The 20,331-nt window shown below is 37.3% G+C and overlaps 1 protein-coding gene across 1 annotated transcript; it reads left to right on the top strand.

The window, feature by feature from the left end:
* The first annotated feature begins 1,163 nt into the window (after nucleotides 1-1,163).
* GABRR3 (gamma-aminobutyric acid type A receptor subunit rho3) lies at nucleotides 1,164-20,331 on the top strand. The gene is made up of 9 exons (XM_032219286.1): nucleotides 1,164-1,681; nucleotides 6,817-6,929; nucleotides 9,834-9,901; nucleotides 11,589-11,812; nucleotides 13,330-13,412; nucleotides 16,125-16,265; nucleotides 16,811-16,963; nucleotides 18,869-19,065; nucleotides 20,035-20,331. Exons 1-9 carry the CDS (start codon nucleotides 1,548-1,550, stop codon nucleotides 20,329-20,331), a joined length of 1,410 nt encoding a protein of 469 aa, XP_032075177.1. The 5' UTR covers nucleotides 1,164-1,547.

Raw genomic sequence — 20,331 nt, 5'->3', positions numbered from 1 at the left:
CCCCTTTCTCTCCTCTTTATTCCCTATGGGAGGGGCCATTCACTGTACACCTGTGGCTTTACTCCCAAGTCGACCCTTGTTCCTTAGCTGTTCCCTTCTCCTGACAGCTCTGCACATGCACACACTGGGAACAGGCTCCACCTGTTCTTCTGCCGCACTGATGTCCGACTCCGAAGGCAGCTGATAATTGTCAGATGGCCCTGGTCCCATCTCTGCCTCTGATGCAGAACACTCGTCAGAGCCTTCCCCAGACTCCAGGACTGGCCCATGTTCCTCTCCAACCTCCTCACTGTGTGAATCCACTTCCAGATCCGTGGCTGCTGGCAGGCCACAACAGATGGTTTCACAAGCGCAACCCTAACCTAGCACATGCACAAATGAAACTTTGTGTGATCTACCATTTCTGTGGCTCAGTATCCTGGGGTTCTAGAAGACAGGCATTGCAACTATTATCCTACTTTTTCTCTTAGCTGACCCAACCGGAAAGAATGAAAAAAATACTGAATTTATTGGATCTTTGGAGTACTGCATAGGATCTCTTCTGGCTAGATGGGCACAGTGCTTGACAATTAGGGCTAAAATTCAGAAAATCTGGTAGACATTTTATTTTAATACCAGTACAGCAAAGAACAACTTAAGTTTGTCTCCATCACAGTTTGGGGAAAAGATGAAAGCAACTTATTGGGGTAAGTCAGAAAAAAAAGTTATGCCATTGTTAGGTACAAATGTGGAAAGGGCCAAGCCGCCCGGAGTCCTTCGGGTTGGGCGGCCTATAAATTTAATAAATCCAATCCAATCCAATCTCATTCAGAAATACAAATGTTTTCACTGAAACTTGCTGCAATACCTTTTCAAGTTGATAGTGTTTTATGTAAGAATCTAAGTGCCCTGATCAACTAATACCATGGGTATATTTTGCTTTAATTTGCTTCCATTTTTTCCCAATAAACAAGATATTGTGATACTAGGTTTTCATTAAATATCTACAAAATTCTGTTTCAGACACCCAATATGTATGCATAAATGCCCAGTTTTCTGAATTATTTTCTGCATATGTAATACGTTTATTTTCTTGACCTTTGTTTATTAAACACAGATTTTCATGGGGAAATGAAAGTTTTGCTTATTAAAAAAAAAACCAGTAATGTGGAAGATTAAGGAGATTAAATATGACATCATTCTTTTGTCTGTGTCAATGTTTTATCAAACAGGACACTGAATGAGCATTAAGGCTTTGGGCTGGAAATGCTCCCACAGAGAGAGAAATAATGGATGAAAAAGAGAGTAAACAATGTAGACAATATTATTTAATGTATTTCTAGAAGTAAAACTGTAAGAGCAAGGAGAGGTAAACCATAGGATGTGAATGCCGAGGACTTAAAAACTACAGGAATAAGAAGAAACTTCAGATAAAGAAAAGTGGAATGTTTTTTTCTTCTTTGAATTTGCAATGCCTCATCTTATTTGCACCCTTTTCATCGCATGACTAAACGGACCACTGGAATGAAAGATGACTGATACACATTAATTTTTGTGGATTGGAAGACATGATCCTTGCATTAAAGCTGCTGTTTTTCACCTGCATTTGGCCTACTTTGGTTTTAGCCTATAACAGTGATCATCGTAATCATTGCTATAGCCACCATCATCCTCAAAGGTCATTCATGAAAAGACATAACAGGTGAGCAATATAGGCACAGGCATCACAACTGATGTTCATTTAAACTCATGTAATTGAAGGCTTGTATTTGTTATAGTTACATTGGCTTTAATTTGGTGGAATTATTTAAGTACCATATATAAAGAGAAGCTTTTTAGCTTACTATTCAATTTCTATTTGAGTTCATGAATTTAAAGAAGTTTAATGTTGTATTTTAAGACTCAGTCAATTGGAAGCTTTACATTATTGGTCCTACCAAAATACGGGAGGAGGGAGGGTATTCTCTAACATCAAAATCTAAAGTTTTAAATACTCAAACACTGCTACTTTGAACCACAACCCAGAAAAAAAGGTTAACTTTCAGATTTAGGCTTGCCTTGTCTCTAATTTTCTAGATCATCCATCAAAATGTTGCAGGTAGGAGAACAAAAGAAGTCAGGCAAATTCCTGTGCAGCTTTGCGTTTCAAAAGGTTTGTGTGGGATTGGAAAGACTCTTGGTTGAATGCAGAGACCCAGAGTTTAATGTTGTATAAGACTACTTCCTACATAGCTTCTAATGTGCTCAGTGTGAAGGATTGGAAAGTAGAGATGAGATGTCACCCGTAGCTCTTTAGCAGAAGAGATAAAAGCACATGTCTTACATGCTTTGGTATACCTATAGTTATCTGGATCAGTTCCCTCATTTTTCTATGTCATCTTAAGTAAAAATAGGATCTTTTATATATTTTCTTATTTTGACAAAAAATGCAAAAGTCATAGCGTTTTGTCACTACATTTTATTTGCAGTTCCATAGTAAGGGAACTAGTGAAAGTGAACTAGCCACTAATCTGGGATTAGTCTTTATTTAAATGTAGGATTTAATTCATTCAATTTCACTAAACTCTCGACTAAGACTTATTTATGTGTAAATCTTTAAAACAAGAAGAATGCAGCAAAAATCCAAAGTCTGGAACAGGAGATTATGAGTAAAATTTCAAGCAAGGGAATTCACAGAGCAGGGCAAAAAGAAAGGCAAGATTGCAGCATGATAGTGTAATTGAACCTCCATGTATGTGTGACAGCCATACAAAAGGCAGAACTCAGAACATTATGACTGTCATCTTCATTTTGCCTACCACATCTATGGATACTCTTGATTCCCAGAATCTACCCAGGACTCCACATTAGTTATGGAAAATGGAAGTCTGACCAATGGGTTGATCACTTAGTGGCATATGGATAAAATAGAGAAAAGAGACAGAACTAATGCTGCCACTGTTATTTTTAAGTTGGAATTATTATTTATCCAGCTAGTCTATAAATAGAATCTCATGGAATGGCGACAATATGACTGACCTTATTTGCACTTGGAAATGCAATGGGATTGGACCTGGACATATTTAGATAGAAAATTGCTAGTGCTGTAGTCTTCAGTAGGAAATATGTATCAATACATAGAAGCCAATATGAATATGAATATGAAGTCAGTGTTGCATTGTTGCCAAAAAAACCTACATGGATAGTTTTCAATGGATAGGAACCAAACTTAGTTCAAAGGTAATGCTATTTTTAATGGTATTGAAATAAAACCAACAATTGTCAAGAGAGTTGCTGTTATAAATTAATTCAGTGCAACTGATACTTAGGAGAGTAACCATACCAGCTTTCTCAAGAAAAATACGATGGAATTAATTACAGTTAAAACAAACACACATACATTACCGGTACATAAATTTAGTATTGTTTTATCTAGATACAAATTAACTTGTTCCATGGATTTAACCTCTATTAAAAGGAGCAGAAAGCTTTGTTACAAATCCAGTTTCTATGATAAAACCTAATTCACAAACTATTTAACTACTTATTTTAATTCTTGTTTCTTGTATATTCTCCATTTCATAGACTGAAAACAGCCACATCAGTTTAGAAGATCTGAACCTTCTTAACTGGATTTTTTAAAAAAAAGGATCAGAGAGATTCTTATAAAGACCTGACTTTCTACAATCTTTAAAAAAAAGATTATTGGATATTTTGCCTTACTATAGTAAACATTTTCCCACCAAGTCCATATATGAAACCATAATTTGGAGCCTTGGTTTTAAAACACAGATTCACTGTTATTTTTTTTTGTATTTGTATTTTATTAATATTTGTAGGCCGCCCTTTTCCCTGAGGGGACTCAGGGCGGCTCACATAAAATCAAGGGAGGGGGAAGACAAACATTAACAGAGAAACATATAATAAAATATTCAACAACATACATTCTTCATTCGGGAGGGGCGGCTAACCTTGTCCCCAGGCCTGACGGGCTAGCCAGTTCTTAAGGGCTATGCGGAAGGCCTGGACGGTGGAGAGGGTACGAATCTCCACGGGGAGTTCGTTCCAAAGGGTCGGGGCTACTACTGAGAAGGCCCTCCTCCTTGTAGTTGCCAGCCGACACTGGCTGGCCGATGGAATACGGAGGAGGCCTAATCTATGGGATCTTATTGGTCGCAGGGAGGTAATTGGCAGAAGGCGGTCTCTCAAGTATCCAGATCCACTGCCCTGAAGGGCTTTATGGGTGACTAATAGCACCTTGAAGCGCATCCGGAGATCGACAGGTAGCCAGCGCAGCTCGCGGAGGATAGGTGTTATGTGGGTGAACCGAGGTGCACCCACAATCACTCGCGCGGCCGCGTTCTGTACTAGCTGAAGTCGCCGGATGCTCTTCAAGGGCAGCCCCATGTAGAGCACATTGCAGTATTCCAGCCTAGAGGTCACAAGGGCCCGGGTGACTGTTGTGAGAGCCTCCCGATTCAGGTAGGGCCGCAACTGGCGCACCAGGCGAACCTGGGCGAATGCCCCCCTGGTCACAGCCGTCAAGTGGTGGTCAAACGACAGCTGTGGGTCCAGGAGGACTCCCAAGTTGCGAACCCTCTCTGAGGGGTATAGAGTTTGACCCCCCAGCCTGATTGATGGAATATTGATCGAATCTTTGGGAGGGAAGCACAACAGCCACTCGGTCTTTTCTGGGTTGAGTACAAGCTTGTTAACCCTCATCCAGTCCATAACGGCTTCGAGGCCTCGGTTCATCACGTCAGCCGCTTCATTGAGTTGGCACGGGGCGGACAGATACAGTTGAGTATCGTCCGCATATTGATGGTATCTGATCCCGTGCCTGCGGATGATCTCTCCCAGCGGTTTCATGTAGATGTTGAATAGTAGGGGGGATAAGACCGAGCCCTGAGGCACCCCATATGTTAGGGGCCTAGGGGACGATCTCTGCCCCCCCACTAACACCGACTGCGACCTGTCCGAGAGGTAGGAAGAGAACCACCGCAACACGGTGCCTCCCCCTCCCACCTCCCGCAGTCGTCGCAGAAGGATACCATGGTCGATGGTATCGAAAGCCGCTGAGAGGTCTAGGAGGACCAGGATGGAGGAATGTCCTCCATCTCTGGCTCTCCAGAGATCATCGGTTATAAATAAGTGCAGTGATTAAAAAAAACATGAATAAGATTAAAAATACAATGACACTGAGAACATGATAAAATTATACTAAAATGACTAATAGATGACAAAAAATGAAAAAGATTGCCATAAAGTTTGTGTACTGTACAGTAAATGTGCAAACAGTTATTCAGTCTGAATATGTTTATTTCAGCTGCCCCAGTGGTTGTTGTTGATACACCTGCTTTTCTTCCTTCTTTCTCTAAGGCAGTGCTTCTCAATCTTCACAATCTTAAAATGTGTGACTTTTAACTTCCAGAATTCCAGGCTCTCTAAGGCAATCCTCACTGACAATCCTCACAAGCTTATTTCCCATGCTACTTCCAGCTGTTTCTTAAGCTAACTTCAGAAATTGCAGTCCACTAACAAAACAGCAGGAAACAGGTGGTCCTACTGTTTCTACAATCCTCTGTAAGCCAAAAGAAACTTTGTGGCAGGGAAGAAGTGATAATTCACCTTCAAAAAAACAAAGTAGCAATGTTTTTTATATTACAAATTAAAAATGAATGGGAAAAGAAAAAGAAAAGGGAAAGAAATCTTGCAGTACTCCAGGCAGGTGTTAGGAAAAGAAAAGAAGCATATTGAAGAGCAGAGCAAAAGAAAAGAGCAGCTGGGACAGAACGTGAAAGGGGGCTGAAGAGTTGTATGGATTAAATGGAGTGTACTTGACAAAGGGAAGGTAGTCCTCGTCTTTTGACTATTCATTTAGCCACCAAAGTTATGATGGCACTGAAGAACTAGTGCTTATGACTGGTCCTCAGAGTTGTGCTCATCCCTCACACTTACAACTGGTTGCAGTGCCCCATGATCACGATTGCCAGAAAGTTAATGGGGAAGCTGGCAGAAAAGTTGCAAGTTGCTGAGGTAAGCTTCCCCTACTCATGCATCTTCCTTCAGCTCGTTAACTACTTGTGTGCCCTTGTATGCTCTCTCCAAGCATCATCATGGCTCACTCACACCCTTTATGCACCTTATGAGCCCTAGTGTAGTAGTAGTTAGAATGCAGTATTGCAGGCTAACTCTGCCAACAGCCTGGAGTTTGACCTTGATGGGGTCAAGATTTCCATCCTTCCAAGGTTGGTAAAATGAGGACCCAGGTTGTTGGAGACAATAGGCTGACATTTTAATCTACCCAGAGAGTGCTATAAAGCACTACGGGGCAATATAAAGTCAAAGTGCTATTGTGATTTGCACATCCTCCTGCAGCCATGCCGCACTTCTCTTGCACCCTCACATGCCTCAAGTATGCCACATGTCTCAAATCCTTGCCATGCCTCTCACGCTGTCATATACCTCCTCACATCACCCACCCAACAGCAACCACTTACCGCCTGGCCTGCTTGTGAGTTGCCTGTGACTTGCAAGTTTTTCTTAGCCTACCCAGTGGTTGTGGGAAGTTGGCAGGAAGTTGCCTCACCTAATGATCATTGAAATTCTGGTTCTGATTGCCTTCATAAATTGAGGACTTCACTCAGGGTTGGGCTTGTTTGGGCATCAATATGTGGCTTGGACTAAAACCAGAACTGTATTGTTTCTCCATATTTTGCTTGGATAGTTTGACTATCTGACAGTAAATGTTGATTTATTTTCTTTATACAAGAAATTAGAGTGATCTAAGAATTTCTGGGGGATATATATGAACAGAATATGTATGTATGTATATATGTACGTATGTTTATAATGCAGCAAACAACAATTTAAGGCAAGGAAACAAGACAGCACTAAAGTACCACCAATGAAATCAGAGCAACTTCTCCATATAGAGAACCATGATTTTGCCATGAGACCTGGCTTTGGAGGTAAACATTCTATTCTATTCTGTTCTGTTCTATTTTCTATTCTATTCATTATTTCTCCTGATTTTTTTCAATTATTATTTTCTATTTATTTGGGTTTATTTATTTATCAAATTTTGAAACTGCCTTCTCCCTCACAGAGAGACTCTGGGGTGGTATATAGGTAAAATATTAAAACATATTGTTTTTTGTAGAGAGTAAAAATGTTCCCATTGCCTTCTGCTAAATAGCTGCTTTGTGGCTGACCACATCCATCACTACACCATTATGTAAAAATATTTAACGTACTATTAAAATGTCTAGCTATAAAAGATTGGCTACCCCATGTTAACATTAGAGACAAGCTTGATTTGTACAAACTGAGGTTTGTACAGTTAAAAGTATACTATGCTCTTCCTTGGTGGTCTATTTGTTTTCTTCAGTATATTCATAAATGGTTGTACATCTCAACTACAGTGAGCCTAAATATTTTTTTAAAGGTGAAATAAATGCTTTTAATAATGACGTTACCTTTTAATGCACCCACATGAATCTCTAGTTATTTAGTTGGAAAAAGGGCTATTCTGGAATCTGCTCTCTATTCTATGCACTAATTCTATACAGAATGATTGCAATTTAATAAAAATGCTGTTCCAATAACAATTAACATAATAACAGAGTTGGAAGGGACCTTGGAGGTCTTCTAGTCCAACCCTCTGCTCAAGCATATCAGGGTTAGTGTCAATATCCTCTTGCCTTCCACTATTAGGTAAATCAAAGTACCCTGAGGCGTTTGTCAAACTTCAGGTAGGTCACCTGCTTCATTTGTCATGGGCTTTCCAGAAAGTGGATGGTGACATGTTTGCTTAGTTTTAAGTCTTCCAAATGCTTTGAATGAGCTCTCGTTATGTACAGTAGTTTGCAACATCCCATCACAACATCTAGAAGAAATTAAGTCATCTTCTGCATTGAGAAGGGAGAAATCTATATCCTACACTTAAACACCCCAGTCATTATGTTAGCTGAGCTAATAAGAAAAATGATTTTTACAGTTGTACAAATGAAATACAGTAATTATATGATTTGCTTTAAAATCAGCAGGCTCAACAATAAATGCATGCATATTTATGTGGTAGCATGCCTCAGTTACAGAAATAATATTGTGTTAACCAATAATTGTCTTCAAACTCCCACAGTCCCAAAACGATTGTGATTAAAGAAAAATTACAATCTGCATATGACCTAATATGAAAAGTTATGTAACAACATACTGAATTTTATTAAGAGGCTTTTAATATAAAAAGCAGGGGGAAAGCTGTCTGTTTATTTGGAAGATTCAGACATTATTTATAAACATTTTATATAGTATTTTAATGGGGACCTTTTAAAATGAGACAATTATAATTTTTTTTTAACAAAATTGCTTTTATGTATTAACTTTCATTCATCTAGACCAGCGGCGACCAACCTTTTAGACCCCAGGGGCTGGTTTGGCGGAGAGATGTTTTTCCACAGACTGGAGAGGGCGTGGTTTTGTGTGCTGCCTGCATCCTATGGATGGGGCTTCACTTATTTGTGTGGCCCAGTTTCTGGCATGCTGTGGCCTGCTGCTGGTCCACAAACTGAGGTTGGAGACCCGTGAGCTAGATACAAGAACGGAGAGAATTTATCCTAATGATTAGAAAGATCCAAAGCACGGATTTTTTTATGTAACAGAATGAGAAGCCTTAAATTACTTCCTAATATTTTCCAAGTTTTCACAAGCTGAATGAAAAAGATACACACCAAGTACAGTATATTTATTTGACCTCCAAGTCATGAATTCTTAAGGTCAGTTATGAAATACATTGGCCTTCTATAGACTTACAATACCGTGCTTAATGCCTATCTCAAAATGTGTGGCACATTCCTGTGTAAGTACCACATACTTTCCATGGAATTATTTCTGGATCCCAGAAGCATTAAGAATGTATTGTGAGAAAGGCCACATGTCTTCCTCTTTTTTCAATTGGCCAGTCTAAAAGCTGACCAGCAATACATAGTCAATACCTTAGCTCTTTCCCCCCCACCCCGCTTAATGGCAGCAAAATGAAGGGGGGATACAGGTAGTCCTCAATCTATGACCACAACTGGGCACAAAATTTCCTTTGGTAAGCAAGACAATTGCTAAGTGAGATTTGCCCCATTTTACAACCTTTTTGCCACGGTTGTTAAGCGAATCCCTGCAATTGTTAACATAGTTGTGAAGTGAATCTAGTTTCCCCATTGATTTTACTTATCAGAAGGTCACGAAAGGTGATCCTAGGACACTGCAGCTATCATAAATATGAACCAGTTGCCAAGTGTCCAAATTTTGATCATATAACCAGGAGAATGCTGCAAGTGTGAAAAATGGACATAGGTCATTTTTATCAATGCTGTTGTAACTTCGAATGGTTACTAAATGAATGGTTTTACTTCGAGGACTACTTGTAGCACATTGTATTTTCAAGCCTGTTGGCTTCTCCAGTATCTGCTTGCCCACGTGACCCTTGTAGACCTACTACATTTTGAGATGAAGCATCCAACATTTTAAATTCCCAAGAATTCATAGCTTTACATGAGGGTATTTAAGGAAATACTAACTAACGGGTGATCTGCGATCACCATCCTTTGAAGGAGTAAGCAAAAACAGGTGACCAGATGTGTATGCAAGTTATATCCAGTACCACTGATAGTTCCCATGGATTTTAGGTTGCTGCCAACTGCTGTATATGATCAGAAGACTCTCTTCTGTTTGGAAAAAAGTGTTCACACAATTGCTTCAAAAAGAACTTCAAAGCAACAGTGATTTCCACATTTAAGTTGTGGTTAAACTCTGATGAAGCAAAAGACTTAAAATGTTCCCGGACTCTTTTATTGCTGCTGTTTATTCTCTGTCTGTTAAAGGATCACCAATTCCAGTTGGTATTGATGTGCAAGTAGAAAGCATTGACAAAATTTCAGAAGTTGACATGGTAAGTTTTTCTTCAGTTGCTGAAAATGTAATACATAAATTCAGGTGAAATAATTAGCAATTTGGTGATAGGGAATAAGGGGAAAATGTGGGCAAAGGGGAATCTTCAAATAATTTGTACATCATTTACTACACAAGTGATTATTTTTTATACAACTAATTATTCTGTTTCCTATCAGAGAAATATCTTATAAAAGCAAACATCCCTTATATTCTAATAAAGACCTATTTGTTCATATAACAGTCTACATTTAAATTATCACTATTTTCACAACAATAATGCAAAAATGAGTGCATAAATTAAGGCAGACAGAATTTCTAAATAGTCCTATCAAAGAAAAGAGAGATGACTTATTCATGTCGTTGTATAACTGGCAGAGAATTTCCTTTCAGCTTTATAATACTGATTTTTTTCTGACAATAAAAACTTGTAATGCCAATACAGGAGGTCCTTGACTTATACCCAATTGTCTAGTGACTGTTCAAAATTATAATTGCATTAAAAAAGTGACTTATGACCAGTTTCCACACTTACTGTACAATTATTGCAGTATCCCCATAGTCTTGTGATCAGAATTTGGGGACTTGGCAACTGCATGGATTTATGACAGTTGTACTATCCTATAATCATGTGATCACAATTTGTAACTTTCCTAGATGGCTTCTCGTAAGCAGAATCAATGGGGAAAGCCAGATTCACTTAGCAACTGCATGATTCACTTTACAATTGCAGTAATTCATTTAACAACTGTGGCAAAAGGTCATAAAATGGGGCGTAACTCACTTAACTGTCTTGGAATTTTGGGCTCCATTTGAGGTTGAAATTTGAGGACTACCTGTATTTTCTCATTAATCTTGAAGCTCTTTGCATGTATTTTCAAAATATGCCAGCATAGGCAAGAACATCATATGAAGATTACATCCAAATTATGATTTTTGCATTGTGATATTATGATGTAAATCTTGCCCTTATGTACTTGTATTATGATATCTGATGCAATTACACAAGTTATAGAGTTTGTTTCATCACACTTATCCCTGTAGCTGTCCATAAACATAAAGGTCTCCAAAAATCTTAATAGGCAAATTAAGATGAATTTTTGAATCCAAAAGGAAGCTATTTTAAAATTTAACTCTGGTGTATTAACATTTTGAGCATCCATTCCAAAAATTAGCTCAACCCTCCAATTTCTTTATAAGGTGTTTATTTATAGGTGTTCAACACAGAGAAACCAATTTTTCCTAAATGCATTGCAATTTTAAATTTATTGAAATATTGAATAATAAATTTACCATTTAACATATGCAACCTGTACTGCAGAAATATTGGTTATGTTGTATGAAACAATATTCCATCATACTGAAGTATTCTGTGAATAAACTAGGGTGCTTACTTAAGACTGCCATACAGTCATTTGGATTCAAAGGGAAGGAAAGATGTTGCAGGGTATATTGAGATGAGAACAAACCATCTCTGTGCAGTTCCTTAAAGCAGTTCCACCATTTCTTGAAACCATGCTTCTTCATAGTCCAAAGTACGTTTTTGACTTTTAATGCCAATAGTCGAATTACTAATCCATATTAATGGCTTAACTATTGAAAAGTAATAGCTATGACAACTTTTACAGATTATATTATTAAATGCATGAATGCATATCTGTATTTCCCCCCCTCTTCTTTCTATATAGGATTTCACAATGACTTTGTATCTCAGGCATTACTGGAAGGATGAAAGACTCTCATTTCCTAGTACCAGAAACAAAAGCATGACATTTGATGGAAGATTAATAAAAAAGATTTGGGTACCTGACACATTTTTTGTTCATTCTAAAAGATCTTTTATCCATGACACAACCATGGAGAATATTATGTTACGTATCTATCCAGATGGCAATGTGCTCTTCAGTTTACGGTAAGCACAGATCTCTTACCTTTCAGTCAGAACGCATACAACATGGGAAAATTACTATGGGGTGCGGGTTACATTAGTCCTCCCATAGTTGGTACCGTCTAGATGCATGGGAATATACCTCCCCATAATTCTTAGGAATGGTACAATTCAACAACATATTTGGAATATGTCTGTTTAAGGAAGGCTGGTTTATTTATATAACTTCTAGACCTTATGCAACTATCCCTAAATTTATATCAGTATTGTGTGATTTTCAGCCCCCACTGGTCACTTTAACTGCAATGTTTCTTCCATGTCTGTCTAAATTTGCCTCTGTCTAGCCATCAAGAGTATTAAATAATCCAGATTCTCTGAATCTTAATTTACCCACACTGTCAAATGGGGATGATAATAAAATATTTCCTTGGTCTGGTGTAAAACAACTAAAATATAGTAATGTATGTTTTGCTAATTCCCTAAGAATACACAAACTTTGCTTCTGCTGATTACATAATAACTTATCAACATAATGTTACAATTTTCCTGTGCTCTGAGAAAAGAATTCTTGGGATGAGTTTCAGACAAAAGATCGGCCTCTGTTGATGACCTTGTATGTTCCATAGGAGATCAGTCCAGCTGTTGTCCTAGTATAAGGTTGCATTAGAAAGTTCAGTTAAAAAGCTCAAAGTAAAGTAAAGAATTTTGATCATAAACCAAGGGGGGGGGGGGATAAAAGAAAGAAAGAAAGGTTTGAAAAGCATGCAGAGTACTGTATGGCTCTGGGAATCTGCCCAACACTTTTACCAATGTACCAATGTCTTATGTTCCGTTAAATGTATTCATTGTAAAGCCTAAGGTGAGCTGCATAGAGCAGCCATCTATATTTTAAGCTGCTGCCCAAGTGCCTGTTCTCTAGGAGTGTACTGGGAGAATATTTTTTTTTGTCTGCAGCCCCCAAACAGATTCAGTGCATTTCTGAAATCAGTTTTTCTTTTGCGACTTATTCTTTCTTATATCAGATTTGTTCAGATGATTACTCTGCTGATGGATAGACAATTGGGCCTCTTTACATACTCTCTTTCCAATATTTTGTTAATTTGGGAAAATAAAAAGAAAGTAGGAAGTAGGAGAGAGGAGAGTTTGATAAGAGAGGTTCTCCTAATGGCAGAAAGATAATAACCTATTGTCTAATCCCTGCCTCTAAAATGGCAGCAGCTGGGAGTCTCATGGTGTTGGAGAATATCTCTCTATTTATCCTGATGTAATTGGGATATGATAAAGTGGGAAAGACAACTGAGATTTTTCACATTTTTGGATATTTCCTCCAGAAAAGTCCTTTGTAGCTTTGTTTTTGCTATTTGAAAAAAGAGACTACCCACATTTCATATACTCAACTTCTCTGAATTAAAATGTGAGGGCATAAAAGTATTTTTAGGAAAACTTGAAAAATAAATATAGGATCTTCCTGAAAGATTTCATATTTAAGCACTTCATATATTGTGAATCATTTGAAATGGTCTATTCTTTGCTTTTGACAGGATAACAGTTTCAGCCATGTGTTTCATGGACTTCAGTAGATTCCCACTTGACACTCAGAATTGTTCTCTAGAGTTGGAAAGCTGTAAGTCTAGCTTTGCTAGAAAATATGTTTTTCAAATGTAATAAGTAGCCTTACATATAATTCATTTCAAAGGTGTGTAAAACAGCACTTATCTGTTGAAGAACACTGATGTTACCAAATGACCTTCCACCACATTTCTAAACATTTGCAAAAGAAGACAGAGGAACCCAAAGGTGCTTTTCAAAAGGCAACTGGACTTTGGTTTTTTTTTTGGAAGATGTTTTACTTCTTATTCAAGAATCTTCTTCAGTTTGGATTGAATGGTGGGGAATAGAAGGATTTATATTCTTTGCAGTCACACTTATTTGATTGCAAAGAATATAAATCCTTCCATTCCCCACCATCCAGTCAGAGATAAAGAAGCTTCTCGGATGAGAAGCTAAATGTCTTTAAAGAAAAACAAGAAAGTCCAGTTGCCTCTTGAAAAAGTGACTTTGGGACAACTATGACCTGGATGACTGAGAATCTCCATAGATAAGATAGAGTAACCAATTCCTATTCTGTGCCAGTAAATATATTGAAAGTTCTAACTTTTCATCTGCATTATTTCTCTTTGTATCAACTGTGCTCTAAATGACAATGAATGAAAAAAACCCAGAGATAATTCCCAACCATGACTCACATTTGCCCCAAATCTTAACCACAGCCCCAGAAAACCCCATGGGCGACCAGTTAAATATGAGCCAGCATTGTGCGGCAGCAGCCAAAAAAGCCAATGTAATCCTAAATTGCATTAACAGAGGGATACAATCAAGATCAAGTGAGGTACTAATACAACTCTATAAAGCCTTAATAAGACCACACCTAGAATACTGCATCCAGTTTTGGTCACCACACTATAAAAAAGATGTTGAGACTCTAGAAAAGGTGCAGAGAAGAGCAACCAAGATGATTAGGGGACTGAAGGCTAAAACATACGATGAATGACTGGAAGTACTCGGTATGGCTAGTCTAGACAAGAAGAACCAGAGGAGACATGATAGCAGTGTTGCAGTATTTGAGGGGCTGCCACAGAGAGGAGAGGGTCAAATTATTTTCCAAGGCACTTGAAGGCCAGACAAGGAATAATAGATGGAAGCTGGTCAAGGAGAGATTCAACTTAGAAGTAAGGAGAAATTTTCTGACAGTGAGAACAATCAACCAATGGAACAACTTGCCTTTGGAAGTTATGAGACCTTCATCCCTGGAAGCTTTCCAGAAGATATTAGACTGCCATTCGTCAGAAATGGTGTAAGGTCTCCTGCTTGGGTGGGAGGTTGGACTAGATGATCTACAACAGGGGTGTCAAACTTGTGATGTTACATTGTTGTCATATGATGTATCACAACTTTTTTCCCATTCGCAAAATCAGGGGTCGACATGGCCAGTGTGGGATGCATCTGGCCCACGGGCCGCAAGTTTGATATTCCTGACCCACAAGATCCTTTCCAACTTGGTTAATCTGTAAAATATGGCTACCATATTGTAATTTGAATATGATAATTGAAACAAGTTCTACATAACATGAGACTATTATTTAGCATATGAGAACATGATAGAAGAGAAATAAACATGCAGTATATATACAGTCCATGTAACTATAAGTAAAACTTATGTGGGGATATGGAAGTGACCTCATAACTGGATGTCCAATTCAACTATCGAGGTGATTTCTTCTAGTGTTGCTTCATGCAGACCTTCTAGGAAACCAGACAATGCATGTTGTAGGCAATCTCACACAATATGTTTGATAGTATCATAAAACCATCACAATCACAACAAAAGGAATATTTCCATGCCCACTGATACAGGGCAGAGGCACTTCTTCCAGTACCACACCTAATTTTATTCAACTTTGATGAGATAAAATGAGGCAGGTCAAAAACCAGATGGTTTAGTAGAGGAATTATATACGATGATAATATGACATGATTCCATATCATCGTTCCTTTCTTTATTTGAAATGCTGCCAAACTACCATCCTCAAATCTGGTATTAAGATAGGAAGTTAGCAAGGCGGGACTTGGAAATAACTTACTAATAGTTAAATAAGAGATTGGGCAGGCAAAAAAGATCATGTTATCAGTCTTTACTGCTATAATGAGATGAAATAGAGTTCTAATTAAATTACAATTCTTTCCAAATTTCCATCTACAGAAATGGAAATTATCTAGTTACAAAGATAAAAGCTGTAGTCACTGGTGTATTAGGGGTGGTCTGGTGGTGATGGTGGTTTGACCAGAATGGAGACCTTAGTTATCTCCACTTAGACGCTGCCAATGGCAAGGAGAGGTTGGTATGGAGTTGGGTCCTGCTGCCAGTGAACTAGTACAATGCTGGTACATGGGGACAAAAGTGTGCCTTTAAGTCAGCTTTGACTTTTGGTAATGACCCTGAAGTTTTATTGACAGCATTTTTGAGAAATGGTTTGCTATTGCTTCCTTCCTAGGGCTAAGAGAAAGTAAGAGATCCAAGGTCATCTTGTTGGCTTTGAGCCTAAGGCTAGAGCCTAACGCTAGATGGACACTCTCCTGTTTTCTGCCTGTTGCCTTAACTATTACACCAAGCTAATTCTCAGCAAGAGAGGAGGAGCCAGTTTAAAAAAAAACACTTGAGTTGTCAAAATGCTAGGTATGCCACTGGTTACACTCAAAGCAGGAAAGCAAGAAGTTGGAGATATGTACATACGGGTATAATAACAATCACAGCCAATTTTTTTTAATACTTCCACAGATGCTTACAATGAAGAAGACTTGATGCTCTACTGGAAACATGGCAATGAATCTTTAAGTTTAGATGAGTACATTTCTCTTTCTCAGTTTTTCATTGAAGAATTTAGTGCTTCTAGTGGATTAGCATTCTACAGCAGTACAGGTATAGTACTCTTAAGAGTGAGAAATAGATGCCCTTTTTGTATTTATTTTGACCTTAGCAGATAATAACATCAGTAGGATTACAAAGAAAATCAGTTCAAAAGAAATATCATTTTTTCTACACACTGGATATACAGTGTTTATTTAAACTTTGATTTATGTACCATTTTACTAATTTTAGATAAAGTCCATATATTTTATAAAGATAATAAAAGACAATGTAGTTTTTTATTAAATGAATGAGCTGAATTTTCCTCACATCCTTTCTTGGAAGATATATGTGGTCATGTTTGCATTTTAAACCTTATATATCTACTTTGATGGTTCTATTCAATTTGTCCACTGCCCTCCAAGCAATTTTCCGAAGGATGAATTTTACCTGAAGGCCATTTAAGTATTTAAATTTTTTTAAAAAAAATTAAATTTAAATATTTATCAAGTTTTTCATAAAAGAAAAATGTTTTTCTTTTAGAAAAACACTATGAAGTCAAAATTTAATGTAACATTGCATGGGCTGGCTATTAAGACATGTCTGTTTTTCTTCAGGTTGGTACAATCGACTTTTTATAAACTTTGCTCTACGGAGACACATTTTCTTTTTTGTTTTGCAATCCTATTTCCCCTCTATGTTGATGGTGATGCTATCTTGGGTTTCCTTTTGGATAGACCGAAGAGCTGTTCCTGCAAGAGTATCACTAGGTACATTTTCCTTATAAACTATTTTAGGTTGTGTAGTAGTCTGGTAGTTAATAGTTGGGTTGTATTTATGAAGTGTCTTACAGGAACTGTTTGATTATTTTTGATTATAATTATTAAAGCGGTTAATAATTACTCTGATCTATAGGGTTTTATATAGTTTTCCTTTCCATTATTAGGAAAAAGAATGGAGCATTTCCTTCCACAAGTTGTCCATTGATCATAAAGGTTCAATATAACAAGAGGAAATTATTAGCTTAAATTTTATTGGAAATGGTCTGTTCTAGGGGGAATAATCATTTTGCTTTGCATGACAACCACCCAATTGGATTCTCTCACACCCCACACATACACATATGTGCCCACACTGAGGCAACACATACAAATCCATCCTGAATAGATTCATACATGTATAAGTAAGGCAAAGGCAGTATCTATGTAGACATCCTGATTTGACCCTGGAGACAAAGGCTGTGCAGATGTACTGCATTGTGCATTGCAAATTCACACAATAGAAACTACAGACGCCTCCTATGGCCATCTTTGCTAAAGGAGTTTTTAAAAATTCAGAAGACATTCTCTACATGTTTTTTTATGTTGTTTTAAATCCTGTTTAAGATACAAGGTCACATTTTGAAACCAAATAAATAATTAATCTTTGATGCTTTCTTCTTCAATTATTAATTGTAGAATAAGTGAAAACATATAGCTCACCTGCTTTCTTTCCCATCTATGATGCTTAAAAACATGTTTAATGGATTGTGATATCTTAGCTTTCAATCATGGTTTTGACAGATCTGCTTCCAGAATCAGAACTGCAGGAAAGATTTAAAAGTAAACATTAATTTTCCATTAGTCATCATAATTAACAACAGTATTCGCCACGTGGAATTTTGCTTCTATTTTAAAATATGCTGTTAAGAGCTATCAGTTTTTAATAATGATGATTGTAATAATAATAATATAGGAATTTGTTAAAAAAGCAGTTGGAGAATGTTTTAAAAGTGAACAATTTCTATTCTCATTTACCATGACCACACATTTATTACTCTTAAAGTGAGAATAAATAAATATTGGGTTTTGCATTGGATATTTATAAAATTCTCACCATAGAGGAGGCATAATCTGTTCCAAACAGTGAATCCAGGGTAATTGTAATAAAACATATTCTTCATACAGCATTTTTTCCAAGTTTAAGTTAAAAGATTTCCTGATTCTACCTGCTGAATTACTAAGACAAATAGAGCTGAATCATTTTCAAAGAAAAAGTGAATAAAATTCAGGGTCAGCTTCAATATTTTCAGTCAAAACTATTAAATTAATTAGTGGTTCTATTAACCTATTGGTATGTGTGCTGGCTGAAATCTGGGAACAACTTTATATGAGGTGTTTCATATAGTTGTTATAACAAATACTACATGGAAAGAAACAAGAGAAGGCACTCACAACCATTTACATACATAGTATTTTGTGCATATTTTCATAGAATGCAAGAACTAACTTATAGTATGTGGTCCTCAGCTTATGACCACAATTGAGCCCAAAGTTTTTGTTGCTAAGTGAAAAAATGAGTTTTGCCCTGTTTTATAACTTTTCTTGCCACATTTGTTAAATGAATCACTGCAGTTGTTAAATTAATAATCCAGTTGTTAAGTGAATCTGGCTTCCCCACAGACTTTGCTAGTCAGACAGTTGCAAAAGGTGATCACATAATGCCGGGAGCCTGCAACCATCATAAATGTGAGTCAGTTGTCAAGCATAATGTGGCCATGGGGATAGTGCAATGGTCATGTGTGAAAAATGGTCATGTCACTTTTTTCAGTGCGGTTGTAACTTTGCACAGTCACTAAATGAACTGTTGTAAGTCAAGGATTACCTGTGCTCCTATCTTTTCTTTTCTTTTGGCAGGTATAACTACTGTGCTGACAATGTCAACCATAATTACTGGAGTAAGTGCCTCAATGCCCCAGGTGTCTTATATAAAAGCTGTGGATGTATATTTATGGATCAGCTTCCTTTTTGTCTTCCTATCTGTTATTGAATATGCAGCTGTAAATTATCTCACAACAGTGGAAGAAAGAAAACATCTGAAAAACAGAGGAAAGGTATATATTTGCAAATGTTTTCCCCATGTAAAAATATTCAAAAATACTTAGAATTATAAAAAATAATACCATACTATGTAGTACCAATATTTCCTTTCTCTGTTTCTTTTGATAACGTTCATTCTAAACTTTGGCGAATTAATTTCAGCTTAAAATAATTCTCCTCGGGGAAACTAGATCCAATGGCATTGTCACTGGATATTGGAAAGTTCCATTTTTGGAGCAAAAATGTATGGGGGCCCTTCAAAATCTCTTGACATCAAGGGTTCCAGATTTAGGAAAGGAGACTTGGAGACTGAAAAAACAGGGGACCGGGGCTGAGAATAATTGAGGCTCCTAATTTGCTCTTCCTTAAATTAGACACTGGATAACATCTCTTAAGTTTAATATTCCTTTTCCTGAATTTATTTGTATCAAAGAATGTGGAAGAGCTTGTTTTTCTTTGCAATCTGTCACCTATGCTCCAATGGAAATATCAGAGCACCTTGGAATGCTCTGCTTAGGAGAGCTTTATTATTTGATTTAAATTGAGCACCAGGAGGCATTACATGACTGTTTCTCATCAATTAATAACTCATCAGTTATTCTGTATATGAACAGGGCAAACCAATCATTTAACCTCTCCCGGTGCTCAATATTTTCCCATTAAAATAGCATTTCCCCCCTTTAAGCTTCCAACCAGCTGTGCCAATATTACCATAGGCATAGTCTAGAACATATTACCGACTATTGACGAAGTGCTGTTGTCAGTTGATCTCTGGTGGTGGTATTCACTGAAATTCTTTTAGTATTCTTTCATAATGGCTTCACTGGCTTTTCTACAATAAAACAAAGACATTCTTTCAATGCCTAAATGCTTATTGTGTCTGTTTTCTATTTAGCCTGACACAGATTGCAGAAGACTACAGCTGCAACCACATGAGTTCCCCAGTGATATAAATCCATTGATTCAATTGTTCTTCCTTCTAGGTTGCTGGGTTATATAACATTGATGCAACGCAAGCCATGGCCTTTGATGGGTGCTATCATGATGCTGACATTGATCTTGCCACCTTGAGTGTACTTTTGGAAGAGGGAGCAGCATGCGAGCGAGCACCCAGCATCACCCATCTGGGTCAAGGTCCCTTAAAAAGAAAAAGGGTTTTGAAAAGAACTGTGGGCAGAATTATTTTGCAGAATAACCACGTCATTGATATGTATTCCAGGATTGTATTTCCTGCTATATATATTGTATTTAATTTTTTTTACTGGGGTTTATATATATAA

This window comes from Thamnophis elegans, chromosome 6 (genome assembly GCF_009769535.1).
Source record: "Thamnophis elegans isolate rThaEle1 chromosome 6, rThaEle1.pri, whole genome shotgun sequence".
Lineage (NCBI taxonomy): Eukaryota > Metazoa > Chordata > Lepidosauria > Squamata > Colubridae > Thamnophis > Thamnophis elegans.
The sequence above is the reverse complement of the archived record's forward strand: the minus strand, read 5'-3'. Positions and strand labels throughout refer to the sequence as shown.